The following is a 17247-nucleotide window of genomic DNA, read 5'->3' on the forward strand; positions in this document are numbered from 1 at the left end:
TTAATCAGATCCTCGGACTGACAGTTGGGAAGAGTTGACTGGTTTATTCTAGCAAGGGCTGCTACCGGTGTACTTCTTTCCAAGCGTGTGAGGAACCAGTGAGTGTTGGGAGAGGAAGGGGGTTAACCGCGCGGCCAAACCAAGCCCAACCATCGGTGCAGCTAGATACGAGATATCATGGCAGGCTGTGGTGTATGTTTCACTGATGCTCAGGAATCCGATTTCAAATTAAGTTGAGATGCTGCCTTATCTGCTGTAGTAGACGAGCAGCAGAAAAACAACTGTAAGTGAGAGAGGAGAAATGCTGGTGCGGGGGTGTCACGTTACAGGAACACGAAACCGTTGGTCAGTGGCGGATTTGAATACAGAATAACGTTGATGGTAGGACTTCTCGCGCAGTCTTAGCTAGGTAGCACCATCGAGTAAGATATATTGCAGCGGACAGGTTTCCGGTTCTACAAACGGAAGATTGCTGTCGCCCCATTCAATAACAATATTGACATTGTCTCATTGAAGAATAACGTTTTTCTACACATTAGGGATCTCAGTGCCTGTAATGGTCTCAAAATATTCCCAGAAGTCTCCTCGGTCTTCCTCACCCTCCCTGTTTATAATTACATTCCGTCTTTGGTTTGCTCGTCTTCACTTTTATATGAATGGGTGAGTATTATTTCTGGGTCACGGAAATGCAAATTCAAAATCACTCAGACAAGTATCCAGAGAGTGAACAGAGTCCTTATTGAGAGACTGATAGTTGCTCAGCTGACAAAGAAATTCCCCGGCATTTGTGGAACCCGTCACTACCACTTCCGTCCATGATGGCTATTTACAAGTTGGTATTTATTTTTCGCACTAGTTGAACAAAGTTCATAGATGGCAGTATGCAAATATTTATAAGGGCAGCATGATTAAAGATTAATTTTGACACTATTTACTGAACTCTGGCGTTGTCAGGACTGAGGAAACGTTGGACCTGTGAGTGAGAGAGAGGAAGCGACACGAGGTTGAAGGAAGTGTTGCACTTATCACAAATCATCTTACAGTGGTCGTACCAGAGGCACGCAATTACCAATTGGGGGATGAAAAATGGACACAAATTTTAATCGGTAAACTTGAAAGGAAGACACCATTTGGGAGACCTGTGCTTAGACGCAACGATACTATTAAAACTGATCTAAAAATGGGGTTGACTTCGTGAACTGGATAAAATTGGATGCGGATAGAGTCCAGTGGCTGACTCTTTCGGGCACGTTTAAAAGTTCCAGAGAATTTCTTGACCAGCTGAGTGACCAACAATTTCTGAAGATGGACTCTGATCCACAGAGTTATTTACAATAAATTATCTTCCCTCACACGAATTCTGATTGATGTTCTCAGTACATGACACACATTTTGCAAGTTCTGCTGTCATTAGGCAGGTCTTAGAACTGCTTCTGACGTCGATCAAGGTGCGTAAGGGATAAAGGAAGAAGCATTAGCTAAGCAGTTCACAAAGCGTCACTGAAACACGTAGGAAGCGTCCATATGCCTTCATCGTACAAGGCCGAAACATGGGGTCATACAACCAGAGAACAAGACACTCGGCGTCAAAGATCTAGCGCTCCGGTTCTCAGAATGATGAGTTGTAAGAGGACCGTGGGATCAGCTATTCTGCACCTGCTTTGCCTTTGGTGGGATTCGGATATCGGGAGCGACTTGCTTCTTTTGGGTTATCTTTATGTGAACCCTGGCTTAAGAGAGCGGACAATGAAGATACATGATTGTGTTAACTTTAGTGAGTTTGGTCATCATATTGAGACTTCTTGTATACATGTTTCAAAGTATCTGCTATACCCGGAAACAATTGTAAGTATTTTCAAGTGACTCCAAAAGAGAGAGATGTTTTGCGACTGGATTATGAAAATGTTTTCCCACTGGTCTAAACCACGTTAGTACGGTTGTGGTTACAGTGGGGTTTCGGTTTGGAGTAAAAACAGCCATACAGTAAGTGCTGTATGGGAAGGCGAACTTTCATTGCGTACAATACACTTGTCCGGCCATAGATTTGGTCTGTTTTCTACAAAGATGTTATCTTAATGTTCTCTACACTGAACGCAGTGTAATTCTTGGTTCTTAATGGATAATTCCTATGATTTAAAAACATTTAAATCATGAAGTTGTTCATTGTTTTTGACTTTCATGTTTTTAATTGGTTTCTGAGACATTGAGCATTTACTCTTGGGGAATTTGGCATTTTGTTTATGGGTCATACCAGACGAGTAAAGTTGTACAAGGCATATGAGTAACTTTTTTCCAAAGGGGCTGGTTCTTCTTGCAGTCCCACTGAAAAGTGTTCGTAGCTTCTTTCCTCATCAGGTTGGCAAACAAAACACTACTCCAATAAAATTCTTAGCTACTGTAATCACGACTGTTTCGCAGTATTCCAGCAGTTTACACTGCGCAGTCACTGACGACCAAATGTGCGAAGTGTGTAAGTTTAATATATGAAAACATTTTTAAAATTATTTTAAAGTGCTATGTCAGTTGTACAAGTTACTTTTCGAATGAGCTGTCGCAGAATGACAATGAATGGCTGATTGGGATTGACGTAAGAAGCTATCGTGGCCAACTTTAAAGCAATAACCTACCATTTGTTTGCAGGAACTAAGCCACAAAGAACCTCACTGTGTATAGCCTATTTTCCCCTCAGGATTCAAACCGGGGCATCGCTAATACGAAGCAGCAGAAGCGAAACTTCGACGTTTTGTATGAAAGAAGGGACTTTAGATGCCAAAGACTCTGATATCACTTGTTAAGGCGCTTCTGATACAAGCTTTGTCATTTGTGTTATTTAATTTTATTTTAATTAATGTCTAACGTTTCGACTGTCGTTCGAGTCTTCTGACGAGTTTCTTTGCAACACGAACTCCGCCAAAGACTGCAGACATGAAGCATATTAAATAACAAATAAATTAAATTTTACTGGGAGTCGTAACATGTGATGTAGTGTTTGTCACTGTATTCCCTTATAGTTTACGAGCGGCTTGTATGGTTTTTAGTTTATTTGGGGTGGTAGTTAATTGTACCCCAACTGCAGTAATGTTTATAACATTTTCTTAAATTAAATTTTATATACGAAGAGACTGCAAAACTATGTACGTACCATACAGAACTTGACTTTTAGTTTCTCTCTGGGTTTATGACAGTGGTTAATTCGTTGTTAGGCATGTTCGTACTTGTATAGGCTGATTTAATATAGAAAATAATTTTGATAAAACATATTTGTTATGGTAGCTCTTTTCACGCATGTATTAATACGGATTAGAAAGGGCGGTACAACTTCATTTGGCAAGAAAATATTTTTGAACAAAAAATTGCCCATGGGCTGTGTGGACTCGAAGTTTGTTAGGTTCCAACATTGCTCCTTTCACAGAATTATTGCGCAGTCTCCGGGGTACAAAATTGCTACGCGTGGTTAACACACGGTCAACCTAACAGGCAGTGCTTTAAGAACCAGAGGACCGATCCACCACTGGTCGGCCGTCTACTGCAGTAGAACGAACTGGTCGACAGATCGGCCGCTCGGTCGCTTGTTCTTCTCCGTTGCACGCTACATTACCCACCCGTGCCTCGCCTCTTCTGTTCCTTCGACATGCCGCGGACTTTCACTTCCTCTGCACTCGCGTGTTTCAGTCGACGACATGGCGTTCCTCGTCCTTCTGTTAGTCTCTTCCTCTTGTCTTCGTATTCTCATCCACATTCTGCACTGCCTTATTGTTCACATCTTATTCTTTATCGAATTAATTTCCATCCGGTATTTTACTTCTTTGTATCCTTTGCTTTATTTATTATAAAGTTTAGTATTAATTTCGAGAGTTATTTCGATTTTTTGGTTATGGCTATTTCCTTTGCTTCGTTTTTGCTTTCACCTTCTCACCCCCTCGCCACCTCTTTATCACTTTATTTAAACAGAAGTTCGCAATCTAGTAGTTTATTCTGCTTCGTATTCTGAAAGTCTTGCGTTCGAATCTTTACCCGGAGACCCATCCTGACTCAATTTTCTTAGTATATTTCCTCAGTCCCTCAGTAAAATACTGGTATGGTATATTGAAATGCGCCATTGCTGATTCATTTAGGATCCTTTCCAGTTGATCTTACACGGCCATTTGAAATAACATAGTTTTAACCTGTGTAGTTTAAACTTTCGTTAAATAACCGAAAACGTATAATTTCTCAGTGTTTCATTATCCTTGTTCTGCAGCATGTAGAAAAAGGCTCCGGTCTGTAGTCAGCAGCGACTCTCCACCGGATGTTTACATTTTCGTACAGTTGAACGTGTGTTTAGACTACGCTTCATACATCGCTGTTGGAGAGGTTGCTGCTGTAGCGCGGCGAAAAGGTGTCTCAGGCAGCTTCCACCTGAAGGCTGCTTTAATAACCACGCAGCTGGCCGTTCATTCCAGTCCAGAATTTCGTTAACGCCCTCAGGATAGTTCTCAGATCTCTTGGCATGTTGACGCGGACCTGTGACGTCATCACATCGCGACGGGCAAATCTAACCCGACATGTTTCGTCGATGGTATGTTGCTTCATCTCGTTGATGTCGGAAGTTTCCAGTATATGCGGCTAATCGTTATTTACCGGTCGATCAGGAATTGGTTTCCATTCTCTTGAACCCAACACCCATGAAGATGTAACGAACTATAACTGTAAACAACACCTGCTTTAACACTGCACTTTAACTCTATGTTCTGGCGTGTTTATGGGGATTCAGTTTTGTTGTCCGAATAAATAATGAAGCAAGATTAATTCTGAAATTATTAAGTCTTCGTAATTAGGTGGAATTCTTTTAATTGGGGATCACTTCAGAATAAATGAGAATTTCATATCATGGCGGCGAGTATGTCGAGGGCTGTCTCCTGGGTTGTTGCACGGCTCAGATTTGTAGGCGTTAACCGATATTTCAGAAGCGCTTACTGCCACCATCATCAGGACGATAAGTTTAAACGTCTACGCGGTATGATAACCCAGAAGATAGAACCATCTATTACAAGCTCAGATTATTTCTTTTGTTTGTTTTCCTCTGTACCGTATGAGATTCTGTTATAGAAGAGGACAGTTCTTTATCTCATTTTGGGATGAAGACATACCTTGGGTCACTGAAATATCTGGAATGTATATGCAGTTGACCCATTAGAATAAAACCTACACACAGCTGAATTGGAAGGGGGATCGGATCACATTCTGAACGTTCTCTTTTCGACACTCCTGTTTAGACACAAACGGAAACTGGAAATGTAGAGTTTGATTTAATTAAAGAGCTTGGTAGGGGAGAGAGCGTAGAAGTTTGTCTCACTTTGATTTGAGAAAAATGATTTATAGTTTTGGTGATGGGGCCAGCAGTGCCTCCTGAGGTCTGTCGATGGTCAGGAAGTGCAAACTCGTAAAGTCGATGGTGACATTGACCAAAATGTCGTTTACTTAGACCGCTGTATAGCGTCGAGGGATTTTAATTTTGAATCGTAACTTACCAGACCATCCTTGTGTTCGAACTATCACAAAATACCTCAGGAAGATAATTTAACTGAATATATTTCAATGTTAAAAGAAAGATAATTGCAAAATACACATTTCACTTTTTCGCCTCATTGCTTTAATTACCCAGATATCAAATTTCCATTAACCATACAAATGATGCTACTGGCGTAGTATTTTTAAAGTAGGAATCAGATTTGTTAAATGTTATTTAGGTGAACTTCGAGCATGAAACATTTACATTGCTACTGCAATAGTGTAAACCTGACTAAACAAATAATTAAAGTACTGACAACATATGCCAGTAAATTTACCTCTACCAGTAACATTAAATACAATGGGATTAGCTCTTCTCTGTATGTAGAAATGTTTTAACTCTCTGAAGCAGCAAGCTAGTCTACATACCAGTAATATTTAAAATTCAGTTCTTACCTTAAAGAAAACATAGCGTCTCGAGTATAAAGTCAAATTGTGTAATGGTTCTTAAGGAAATGAAAGCTGTTTATTTAGAATCATATGAAATTCACACATGAAAAGTTACCGAATATTAAAAACTCGTGGTACGTGCAATAAAGTTGAAATATGAACTGCGTGAATCGGTACCGATTGATGCAGAAGTGTTAGGAATCAATGATTCATTGCGCTGGATTATACAAGTCGTTCCGCGACTTTCGTTTTGTCGGGACTGTACACGTTAGGATCCCTCAACGTCCCACTCTGTCGGGTCGACATCTCAGCTTGCTTCTCTGGACCCGGAGAAGATGACGCTGAGTTGTTTATGTGGCTGTCAGTGGAAGATGACACAGTCGGAGCGGTGAGCTCCCAGCGACATCTGAGTCGGTCCTTCCTCCCTTCAGCACGCAACCTGATCTCTGCCCCGGCTATCATGTAGTGTGTATAGGATGAACAGACGATCTTGCATTGTCTGTCGCGTTCTGTATAAAGTTTGGACAGAGAAAGCTAGTTTTACGAAAACTACATATCATTCGGAATGTGTTTTATGACACACGCGTAATTGTTATTGGCTTAAGAACGGATTATGCAGTTTGACTGGCGAGGACTACTACGTATAGTTTGAGCTGTGTATCTTGACTTCACTACTACAGTCCACAGATCAGGAGAAAATCCCTGCTAGGAATTCGATATACGCGCATGCGCAAGATTTCGCGGTGAGTGACGACCGATCCTAAAAGCATTCGTTCCACAACCACTGAACGAACAACAGACGACAGGCTTTCATGTGTTCTAATGGGTACAGGTTTAAGATTACATCACAGCGGCACAGTGATTTAATCTAGAACATTATCGCAACACCCGCAGAACACATTAGAGGTGCGCTCACTACACGCTACTCTTAACTGCTTGATGTTTTCAGTCTGTGTAGTAGTGAAACTCTTTGGCGTGTCATACTTCCCACCAATAGCAGCCCTCTAGTCCAACTGATAAGAAACATTCCCCCTGCACCGCCCCAGAAACGACTTCCCCCAGCAGGGTTTTTCGCATGATCTGTGGACAGTACTTGGTCCGTGTGAATGTTAAATGGAGACACGTCTTCACGTTACGGTTGGAAGAGACGAGCTCAGATGTGGAGAGTAGCAGCGAATTTGTTGCATAAGCATTCGCGAATAGCTAATAAGAGGTGGGGGTTCTGAAACTTCGGTTTGGGCGGAGTGCTGTGAAACCCTCAACATAGAACCGTAACATACGAAATGTTAACGCAGGCCCCAGCAGTTGGACGCGTTCTTTGACGGGCGTTTGTAAACGCGGTAATGGACCGTCGGGTTCTACAAAAAGCGGGGAAGCTTAGCTACTATCAGATTTTTAAGGACTCTGCGCCATGGAGTTACTTAGCACTATGCATACAGTCAGGATCGAATATTTTGACGGGAATAGTACTGTGTATTTATATGTAACAACGGTTTTACTGTGAATTAAAAAAAAAGTAGCTGTATTAAAATACTCTCTTTATACGTAAGAACACAAATAGGCAATTTTCACATAACTAGGCGTTTTGATTCGATGTGACTCATTTTGAAAGTGGAATCCTATTTTTTTGGCATTGCACAGATTCCCCCCCCCCCCCCCATAAAAAACCCAAAAGTGTTTGCTATTCCTTACATGCCCAGCTGATGTAATTGATTCGTGGTTTAATCAAACGACGCTTTTGCAACGACATTGGTTAGTTCTGTATCAATAAATTTAAAATTAAATAAAATGGAGAGCTCTTTGTCCGTACAAAGATACCATCCCTGTATTTGCCAAGAGCGACTTAGGAAGACCTATCGAAGTTTTCTGTCGCGTGGCGAAGAATCGAAACGGTGACCTCGCAAATAGAAGAAGAATCTGTGCACGAAACAGTGAGATTCGGTACGTAGTTGATGAAATATTTTAATTTAATGGGAACAGTTGGACCTGTCGTTATGGTAATGGTTGTCGTTATTTTGGTTAGAAGATGTTCCTTGTGTAACGCGATCAGCTCTCCTATCTGTCAGACCGCCATGCTTATTGCTGTGAAGATCACTGTGGCGAATGAAACAAGAAACAAATGTGGGAGCTGTAATCAGAGAACGTAACAGTTCTTTGTTGCCTTTAGATTTTCAATTTGAACGCGTAGGTTGCAAATGTAGGAGACACACATAGTCGAGTTATTACTGGATGATGACAAGTAATTGTTTTGCCACAAAAGAACAATCGAGCGACACTCGAGTCGAATCTTCTGGAACCTTCTTGCGTTTCTGGGTAATGTGAGCTTCTTCAGAACATGCACGACGAAGCTAAATGTGTTTCTTTGTGGACAGAGCTGGAAAAATTCAAACAGTTGTCCCATCCTTGTTAAATCATGTTATGACAAATGAATCATTGATAATACGAAGAAAGTACGTCACTTCTGTTTTTCTTAAAATCGAGTTTTAGACTGATATGTATTGTGTAAAGGATGTTGCACATTGTGAGCGGAAAACGTGCAAGTTCAATCAGCCTCTGTTGTGGTCTTAAACCGAGGTATTCTCGACTGAAAACGGAAGTAGCGTTGTGATTTATTCATGTAGTTTCTTTTGTCATTGTGAGTTAGCAGGTCTGGCAGCAGGACGGACACTTTTAGGGACGTCGTTTTAAAACTTAATACAAAAAAGATTTGTAATAAGATATTTTTGACCAATCTAAAACAGACTATAATCTTCCGAGACTTCTATATGACAGAATCTTCAGCAGATGAAGAGCGATGCTTTTTGAGGACTTTATATTCATCATAGCACAACTAACCGATAGATCTACAAACATACATAGTTTACAGATGCACTCAGAACAGTTCATAAAAAGATGGGTAACTGACTAGCCGAGCGACTATTAACTTCTTCAGGACTACCACATGTTCATTACCAAAATTGTTGTCATGCACTTCTAGTCTTGAACAATCTTGGGAAGTTCGGCCCACATTTTCGCGCAGTGCGTTTCTCGAACATGCTCAAACATTCAGGTAGAGCTCTCGCATTCAAACTAGGCAACTGTTATCTTCGTACATTGCTCTGGTCGAAAGTGTCCACCACTGGCGTATCGAATATCTGTCCTGCGAAACAAGTGTCAGCAAATAACATGTGAGAGAGATCAGTTCTCTGCAGTTTTGTACGCATAGGTCGAGCTACGTGACAAGGTAAAATGTTTGGTAACTTATCACGCTGTCATTTAAAATAAATCTGATGATTTATTGGCGTTATTTTCAAAAAACGCCCCGAAGTGGCAGAGCCATCTGCAAACCGTGTTTTAAGATAAAGACCTGTTCTGACGCAGAAACTCTTTTGTTTACGAACTCCAGAATTCATAATCTTCACCACATATAATTATGAGATTGGTGCGGGCATGTATCACGCATGATAAACAGACACTTTCCTTAGGTCACCCGAACGAAAGAGATAATTTGGGAGATCTAGGCTTGAATGGAAAGATTTAAAAAAACTAATCTTAAATGTGGTGTGAGGGGGTAAACTTTTATGAACTGACATGGATTATTGTCCAGTTGCAGGCTTTTGTGAACACAGTAATGAACCTTCCAGATTCATAGTAGCTGGGGAATTTCTCAACCAACTAAGCTACTATCAGATTCTCAAGGATTCTAGTCCATGCTGTTTTCTAATTTGGTTCTTAATTGAACGTGTGGATATGGACAGCATTTGTGTACAATTTCAAAGACGTACGACAGGCCAAAATTACAATTTATGTCCAGCAGAAACAAGAACGGATATTACAAATATAAGGCAAGTTTAGGAAATAACTGAAATAAATAGGCATACCATATACAGAACGTTAGTAGGCTGATTCTTGAACCAACTGTGCGAGAAGCCAGACAACTCGTGGCAGAATGAGTGAACAAAAGACGAAATTAATTTATTGCACGTGTATTACAAGGTTTACATATGGCACAGGACCAAATTCTTAGAACTGCAACACGATATGTGTAAGTTTCTTCAAAGAGAAGCCCTGGGAAACCGCAGAAAACATGGAGTGATCCGTAGCAAGGGCGTACGGCTATCCTATGTCAGTGTTCTGCTAGAAGAACGAATGAAACTAACAGAACAGGCCTGTCGTTAAATAAAACATCACACATCCCTGTATGTGGCGTTTAATGACGCTATCTAATCTTCAGCGTCGATTGAAACTCGAAGAATGTTAGTAATTCGTATCGATAGCTCTCTGTCACACCATCTTCGCTTTAGAGACACTTTTATCCTTCAAACGGTTAAGATACTAAAGAAAATCGAGATTCGAATGTGGTACTTCACGGATTTAAGTGATCTGTACTTGAGAATAAAATTTTCCCGAAATATAATTAAATTAATTTATTTATGTGCCTGACGGCCAAAAAAGGCCAATTACAGCCAAGAACAGAAACAGCAGTCAATACAATATACAGATGACAAGAAATAATATGAGTTAAAGACAAAGAGACAACAGAAAACACCATCAAAGGACCAAAATGAAATGCCAGAGAACTTAAACAAGAAGGAAAAAATATAAGAACAAGCAACGTTACAAAATATCCGTTAGCGCAATGCAGTTCTTATTAAAGGTGTCGATGTACCTGCGTTGGCAGCAGAAACACATCAAGTTGATGGACATCCCTTAAAATTTTTATTAACCATACATGTACTATAGTCTCTAATTATCATTACATTAGAATTTAAAATGGAGGAACAATTAATTTAGCATCAAGATGCCGCCGTCTAGAATGAAGTGTAGAAAAATCAAGTCTCGCTTTTTTCCGTCATAATTATTGCAACATAGGCCTGTAAGAAATCTCCTATAGCATAAGGCAGCAAATTTTCTTTGAACTCTTTAGATTTTGGACGAATATAATAATAATAATAACATGAAAAACTGCACTTGAGTAAGAATCGATCCTACAAACACAAGAACCCAGCGCGCCAACCCACGACTTGAGTTGATTATTAAATTCACATTACTTGCATAAAACAATAACTACAACTCACGATCTGCAGATCTAGAATTTCGTGCAATAAGCAATCAGGCTTTATGAGTTCTATCAGCAACTCGGAAAGGCAGTGATGATAAAATAAGTATGAAGCCACTTTTCAGGGTTTCAGAACCAAATAGTTACTTAAAAGGAGACCAATTTGTTCAATTTACGAAGCTGTGACTATACAAGTGAACTGTTACTTCAGTATGGCATTAAAATATTAACACAAAGCGCGTCTGAACTTCAGGGACCCGCAACAGACACTTCAGGGAACCAAGTTGCCAAGCAAATATAAATTGCAGGAGACAAAGCATTCTCTTTGTTACTGATCGTAACGTTTGTCGGCCTCATGGGTGCTCCACTTACAGAGCGAAACACTTTGCTATGGGAGCTTAATTACACAAAAAATAAGACACATATCCCGGTCCTCAGTTCAACAGACGCATTGGCCCATGTACGAGTAGTTCCAGGTGGCAGAATACGAGTACAGCATAGAACAGTAGAAGGTCGATTACACATTCTCATATGTCGATCGGTGCATTTCATTTTAGAACAGATAAAACTGCTGTTGCAATACTAATGCATGGTCTCTCACTCTGAAGGAGGAACACGGATTGCAGGTTTTTGAGAATAGGACGTTGATGAGGATATTTGGGCCTAAGAGGGAAGACGATGGGGCGTGGAGAAAATTGCATAATGATGAGCTTAAAAATTTGTACTCCTCCCCCAGGATTGTCAGGGTGATTAAGTCGAGAAGAATGAGATGGGAGGGGCATGTAGCGCGCATGGATGGGACAAGAGGTGTGCACCGGGTATTGGTCGGGAAGCCTGAGCGAAATAGACCGCTGGAAAGACCTAGACGTAGATGGGAGGATAATCTTAGGAGGGATCTACGGGAGATAGGAGTTGAAGGCGACTGGATCTTGTTGGCCCAGGACAGGGCCCGGTGGAGGGCTTTGGTTAATTCGGTGATGAACCTTCGGGTTCGGTAAGCCACTTAGTTAGTTAGTTAGTTAATTAGTTAGTTAGTAATTTAGTTAGTTAGTTAGTTGCAATGCTGGAAATGTACAAGCTTTATGAGTACAATAATTACGTCTGCTTATTTACTTGGATATAAATCTTAATGCCTTTTACATTTTGTTACAGACCAATATTACGTCCTAGAAGCAGTTATAAAAATGTATATAAAATGCATTTTCATATGGGTTATGAGACATTAAATCAAAGTAAATTGGTTTTTAGTTAGGTCTCCCTAATACCAATTTCTTCAAAATCCGTCAAGTACTATGGAATATTAAACATGAAAGTGGAAGCAACCTCTCCATTGTGCGTTTATTTTACAGACTTTCTGTGTAGAAAACGAACAAGAGTAATAGACTTAAATACATGCTCTTCAGTACACTTTGACAAAAAGCTAGCACATACTGAATTATAAAACTACATAAGATTATGATCTTGTTCTGGATTGTGATGCCGTATAGATTCGTGGTAAATGCCAACGTTTTGGAGAGAAATAATGTTTCCATCTACAGGCCTAAAGTCATGTAAATGGAGAAAGTACGTTTCTCCGTAACGGTTTCTACCTACAAGTCCACATGGCGTTAAAACCCAGAAGACCATCATCGACATTTTATTCTTGCTTATCATTAAAGCAAAACAGGTAGAAAGGGAGACAAAGAAACTTCACATTATACCGGGTGATTCAAAAAGGACTTTACAACTTTGAAAATGTATAGAAATTTATTCAGAAGGCGTACAGAATCGAATGAGGTGTCATTTTGTAGCAAACCAAATCACGTTTGACTCACGTTGTGCTGTAGTACCGAATTCCGTCACCGCGAGCGCAAGCAGCAGTGCATTTGAAAATGGCTCGAAAATTTTCTTATACCACAGTTAGACGAAGATGACCAAAAAGGACGCATTCACTTCCAGCAAGACGGCGCACCACCTCACTACCTCACTGAAGTCCGGGATTTCCTCAATAACCGTTTCCCAGGTCGGTGGATTGGTCGAACAGGGTCGATAGCATGGCCACCTCGTTCTCCAGATTTGACACCTCTCGATTTTTTCTTATGGGGTTTTATTAAAGATCGTGTGTATGTTCCACCCTTACCTGCCAATCTCACTGAGCTCAAAGCTCGAATCACCGCCGCAGTTGCAGAAGTGGCACCGGATATGCTGGATCGTGTTTGGCAAGAAATTGATTTCAGGTGGGATGTCTGCAGTATCACCAATGGCAATCACATCGAACCAAAATGACTGTTTGAGGTTAACCTTGATTTGGTTTGCTACAAAATGACACCTCAACCGATTCTGTAAGCCTTCTGAATGAATTTCTATACACTTTCAAAGTTGTAAAGTCCTTTTTGAATCACCATGTATATTTAACGGTGTTTTGTTTGCTACAGAAGTCAGCAGTTTATATATATTTAATGATACGTACTGATGACTTAAGATCATAGGCGTTGATGAAATGTATGGCAGGAGGGCAGGTCAACACTCTGAAAAACCTCCTCCAGATGTATTAACCACAAATTCCACCTGAAATGACCAGGTCTCGAACTTTTGGGTTGTTTTCGTGGGTAATTCAACGAGCAGAAATCCACAAATAAAGGGGAGCAGAAGTCCAGCAAGCTTATTTTCATTGGATCACAGTGATACGCAGTGTCGTCGCTTACCAAGGCCCATTACAGGACCTCGAGGGTGTGCATTGGGTTCGTTTCATTATATCCTATGCGCAAAACCAACAAATCAATCAAAAGCTAATCATTCTATATTATTTTGTGCTGGAATATTATTATTAAAGGCTTAAACCGCATGTTCTTTTTTCAACAATTCATTACCCTCTGGTCCCTACAAGAACATGACCGCAGTTCTTTTACTACAGGGTGTTTAAAATACGTGCCACTCTATTATTACTGCTGGAATAGCTCAGTACTGTAAGTGGCTACAGGCTTGAGGATCGGGGTCCCATTCTCGAAACGGACAGGATTGTTCTCGTCAACAGCGACACCGCGGCCCAGCCAATATGCTCTCCCGCTGGCCTCTCCGGAGGGATAAAGCTTCCGAAGCACTCGTCTATATTTAGTGCCAGATTTAAGAAAGGGTGAAGTTATACCTTCACATCTTGTTAATCGCCATGGTGCGGTGCTCATTTGAGGACAGTGACTAGCATTTACCTTAAAACATTCAAATTTTTATTAAACAATCTTTTAAATCAAATGTAAGACACTTTGTTGGGATGATTAAATTAAAAATTATGACGCAAGTTGGACATGAAACAAGCATATAAATGCAAAATGTATGCATAATTTTGATCATAAACACAAAATAAAAAAGTCATTTAGAAAGCGCATATGGGACGATAATATTGATTTTCTGACTGATTCTCTGGTAAAAGACAATGTATCAACTACATAGGTTATACACAGCCAGTGACGAAGAAGAAGATTAGGTGATCATGAACGACGAGTAGACACGGACGTGGAAAGCGGTGGTTGTGACCGGATGCAAGCTACTATCGGGCACAGACTGAGGAAAACCTCGAAAACCCTCAGCCAGTATGGCCGAGATTAGAAAAAAAACAAATTGTTATAAAATATCCTATATATGTTGTAAAATTCCTTCTATTATGCATGAGGCTATATATTAAAATGCTGTGATAATACTAAAATTGATCTCAAAGACATGGGATTTGAATATCTGAACTTGATTAGCTTGTGTCAGGATGAGAATCAGTGACGAGGGCTTGTAAACAGTACAGGTCAGTTTTTGGTTCCATAAAAGGCGAAACATTTCTTGATTATCTGAGGGACTACTAACTTATGTTGGAACTGTTCATTATTTTTCCTCGTGTTAATTTAAATATCTCTTAAAAAACTTTTCAAATAAAAGTTGTAGATCGTAATTGCCGCTACATTTCCTGTTTTCTAACCTACTGATATTTGGACTTTAAGCCATTTTTGATGAATCTAATGAAATCTAATTTGTGTTTGCCTAATAATTTCTAAAATCAAAGCACGGCCGAAGCATTATGCATTCATATTATATAGTTTTTTTCATAGGATACATAAAAATACTTACCTAATTTAAACATAAAACAGCAATGTTTTACGTAAATAACATTCAGAGTAAAATAGGTCTAATTTTAATATCCAACCAGTCATGTCTGAAACAAAAACGTCTTTCAGTTCAGAAACACGAACTTTGGAAATGCAATAACCTACACAACGGAGAACTACATTGTTGTACCCCCGGTCTGGTCCCTGCCTCATGCACAGTGCGTGAGACCACGCCTCCTCCCCCGTCCACCCGAGTGATGGCCGTCAAGCACAACTGTCAGAACAAGTCACATTGTACGAGAATGTCGGAACACAATTGAACGGTGTAGGGCGGCAACGTCTTCTCCCGGTGATGGAAGGATTCTCCACATAATTCTTATGTAACCTGTCACCGCATCCCGCATAAGTGACAGCTTACATTGTCCTTCTTCCTTCTAATAACCCACATGAGGTTTTTAGTATATGGCAATACAGGTTACGTGCTGAAATATGGTTTCCTACGCCGTAGTGGCCAGTTCGATGATGGGCAGAAGAATTAGAATCACCTGTTGTTTCCTGAAACCGTCACGTATGTGGTTTGCGAGACTTGTAATTTTAAAAATACCAACAAATAAAAACAATAATTTTTGTTCGTCTGTACGAAGACACAGAAACACCGAAATAGGACAATTCCAGAGTTGTGGCGCCTCAAGGATCATTTCAAGAAAATAGCCGAAACAGACCACTGCAAGCAGGCAGCTGTCGTCTTCTGTCTCGATTTTCAAGTTATAAGTATTTGTTTTCCTTTACAAAAGCACAAAATTGTACTTATTTGCTACTTTCTGAACTACGAGTTCTATTGTTTTCGACTTCAAATGTTTTATACTTTTGCTACAACAAGAAACAGAAAATATAATTAATAACACATGGCAAATGAATATTCTGGAAGGTCTGTCAGAATGAAAGGCAACACGAAGGACGGGGAAAGTGAACTGCAAAGGACAGTGGAAACAAGGACGAGAAATCTACATCAGACATGGTAAAAAATAATGACGTTGATAAGACTACAGCATTCGACGCGGCTATACCTCGAAAGCCGATGTCAGACATCAGATTCGAGCCACTAAAACCTAAGCAGAAGAACGGATAGTTTACGTTGCTTGCCTCGTGTGCGTGGGAAAATCTTGTAACGCTTGGTGGTGAGTGAGTCATGCTGTGACAGTTGCGTTCAACTTTATCAGTGAACGCGGTGTAGTATACCGACTACCATGAAGGCTTACTAAAGTTAACTTTGGGAGAAAATAATTCAGTTCTGTGGGGAAAAATTGAAAATTTGTTATTCGGCATTATTACTTTGAATACAGTACAGTTTGCCGTCATAATTGCCTGCGTTAAGATGTTTGTTTTTGATGGAGAGATTCCTCTGTCAGGAGCTGCTTAGCTTTATTTTTGCAGGCTTGGTCGAGTAACGAAACGGGTTTCACGTGAGGACTGCGAGTGAGCTGCTAAGCAGACACCCGGAGCGGCCACCACGCACTGAGTAGTGGTAGCATTATCAGGCGACTACAGGTGCGCATTTCCCATCATGCCTCTTGCCGGTAATTTAGCGCTCTTCCCCCCCCCACCCTCTCCCACACGCTATCACACTGCAGAACACCTCAGTGCGGGATGTTCATACAAAGATTGACATGTCTTCGGAAGTTCTTGGATTGAAAATGAAGAATTCACAACATAAAAATGTTGCTGTCTGGAGTTTGGTTATGTCTCATCGAATGCGAGAATGGCTGTGAGTGATGAATTGGGAAGGATATGGAAGGAAATTGTCGTGGCCTATTTAAAATACTATAAACAATTGCCTGAATGATGTGAGGAAGACCGCCAACAAATTAAGTGGTAATATCCGGTCTGCGGACACGAAAAACGTTTTTCTGTTTTCGTGGACACTAAGCAAGCCTTGACTAGCCTATTCTATCTTGGATTATTTTTCTTGCTCTAGATTGATTATTAGGTTACTTAATGACGCTTTTCAACCGCAGAGATTGTACAGAGTCGAGTGAAATGTGAGGATCAATATTCTGACCTACGGCATTTCAAAGTACTGTGTTCGATAAACGTAGAACACCCATGAGAAATTGTCCTTCCGAATAAAAACCAACACTGGAAGTCATCTTGAGTAGCTCAATTAGGCCCTTCCATTTACTTGTATCGTTTTTCATAGTTTCC

The 17247-nt window shown here is 40.4% G+C and overlaps 2 protein-coding genes across 2 annotated transcripts in view; one reads left to right on the plus strand and one right to left on the minus strand.

Annotated features, from left to right (window-relative positions):
- Sobp (Sine oculis-binding protein) overlaps positions 1-17247 on the plus strand; it is an 83473-nt gene that overhangs the window by 11225 nt on the left and 55001 nt on the right. The window lies entirely within an intron of this gene.
- LOC110838571 (E3 ubiquitin-protein ligase sina-like) overlaps positions 5609-17247 on the minus strand; it is a 127948-nt gene continuing 116309 nt past the window's right edge. Inside the window, exon 3 of the mRNA XM_087340136.1 lies at positions 5609-6449. Within this exon, the coding sequence (XP_087196262.1) occupies positions 6399-6449 (51 nt within the window). The 3' untranslated portion in view covers positions 5609-6398. The remainder of the gene's footprint in view (positions 6450-17247) is intronic.

The sequence above is a fragment of the Zootermopsis nevadensis genome, unplaced genomic scaffold (genome assembly GCF_977971745.1).
Source record: "Zootermopsis nevadensis isolate Lab colony 2312 unplaced genomic scaffold, Znev_1.0 Znev_ptg000061l, whole genome shotgun sequence".
Classification (NCBI taxonomy): Eukaryota; Metazoa; Arthropoda; class Insecta; order Blattodea; family Termopsidae; genus Zootermopsis; species Zootermopsis nevadensis.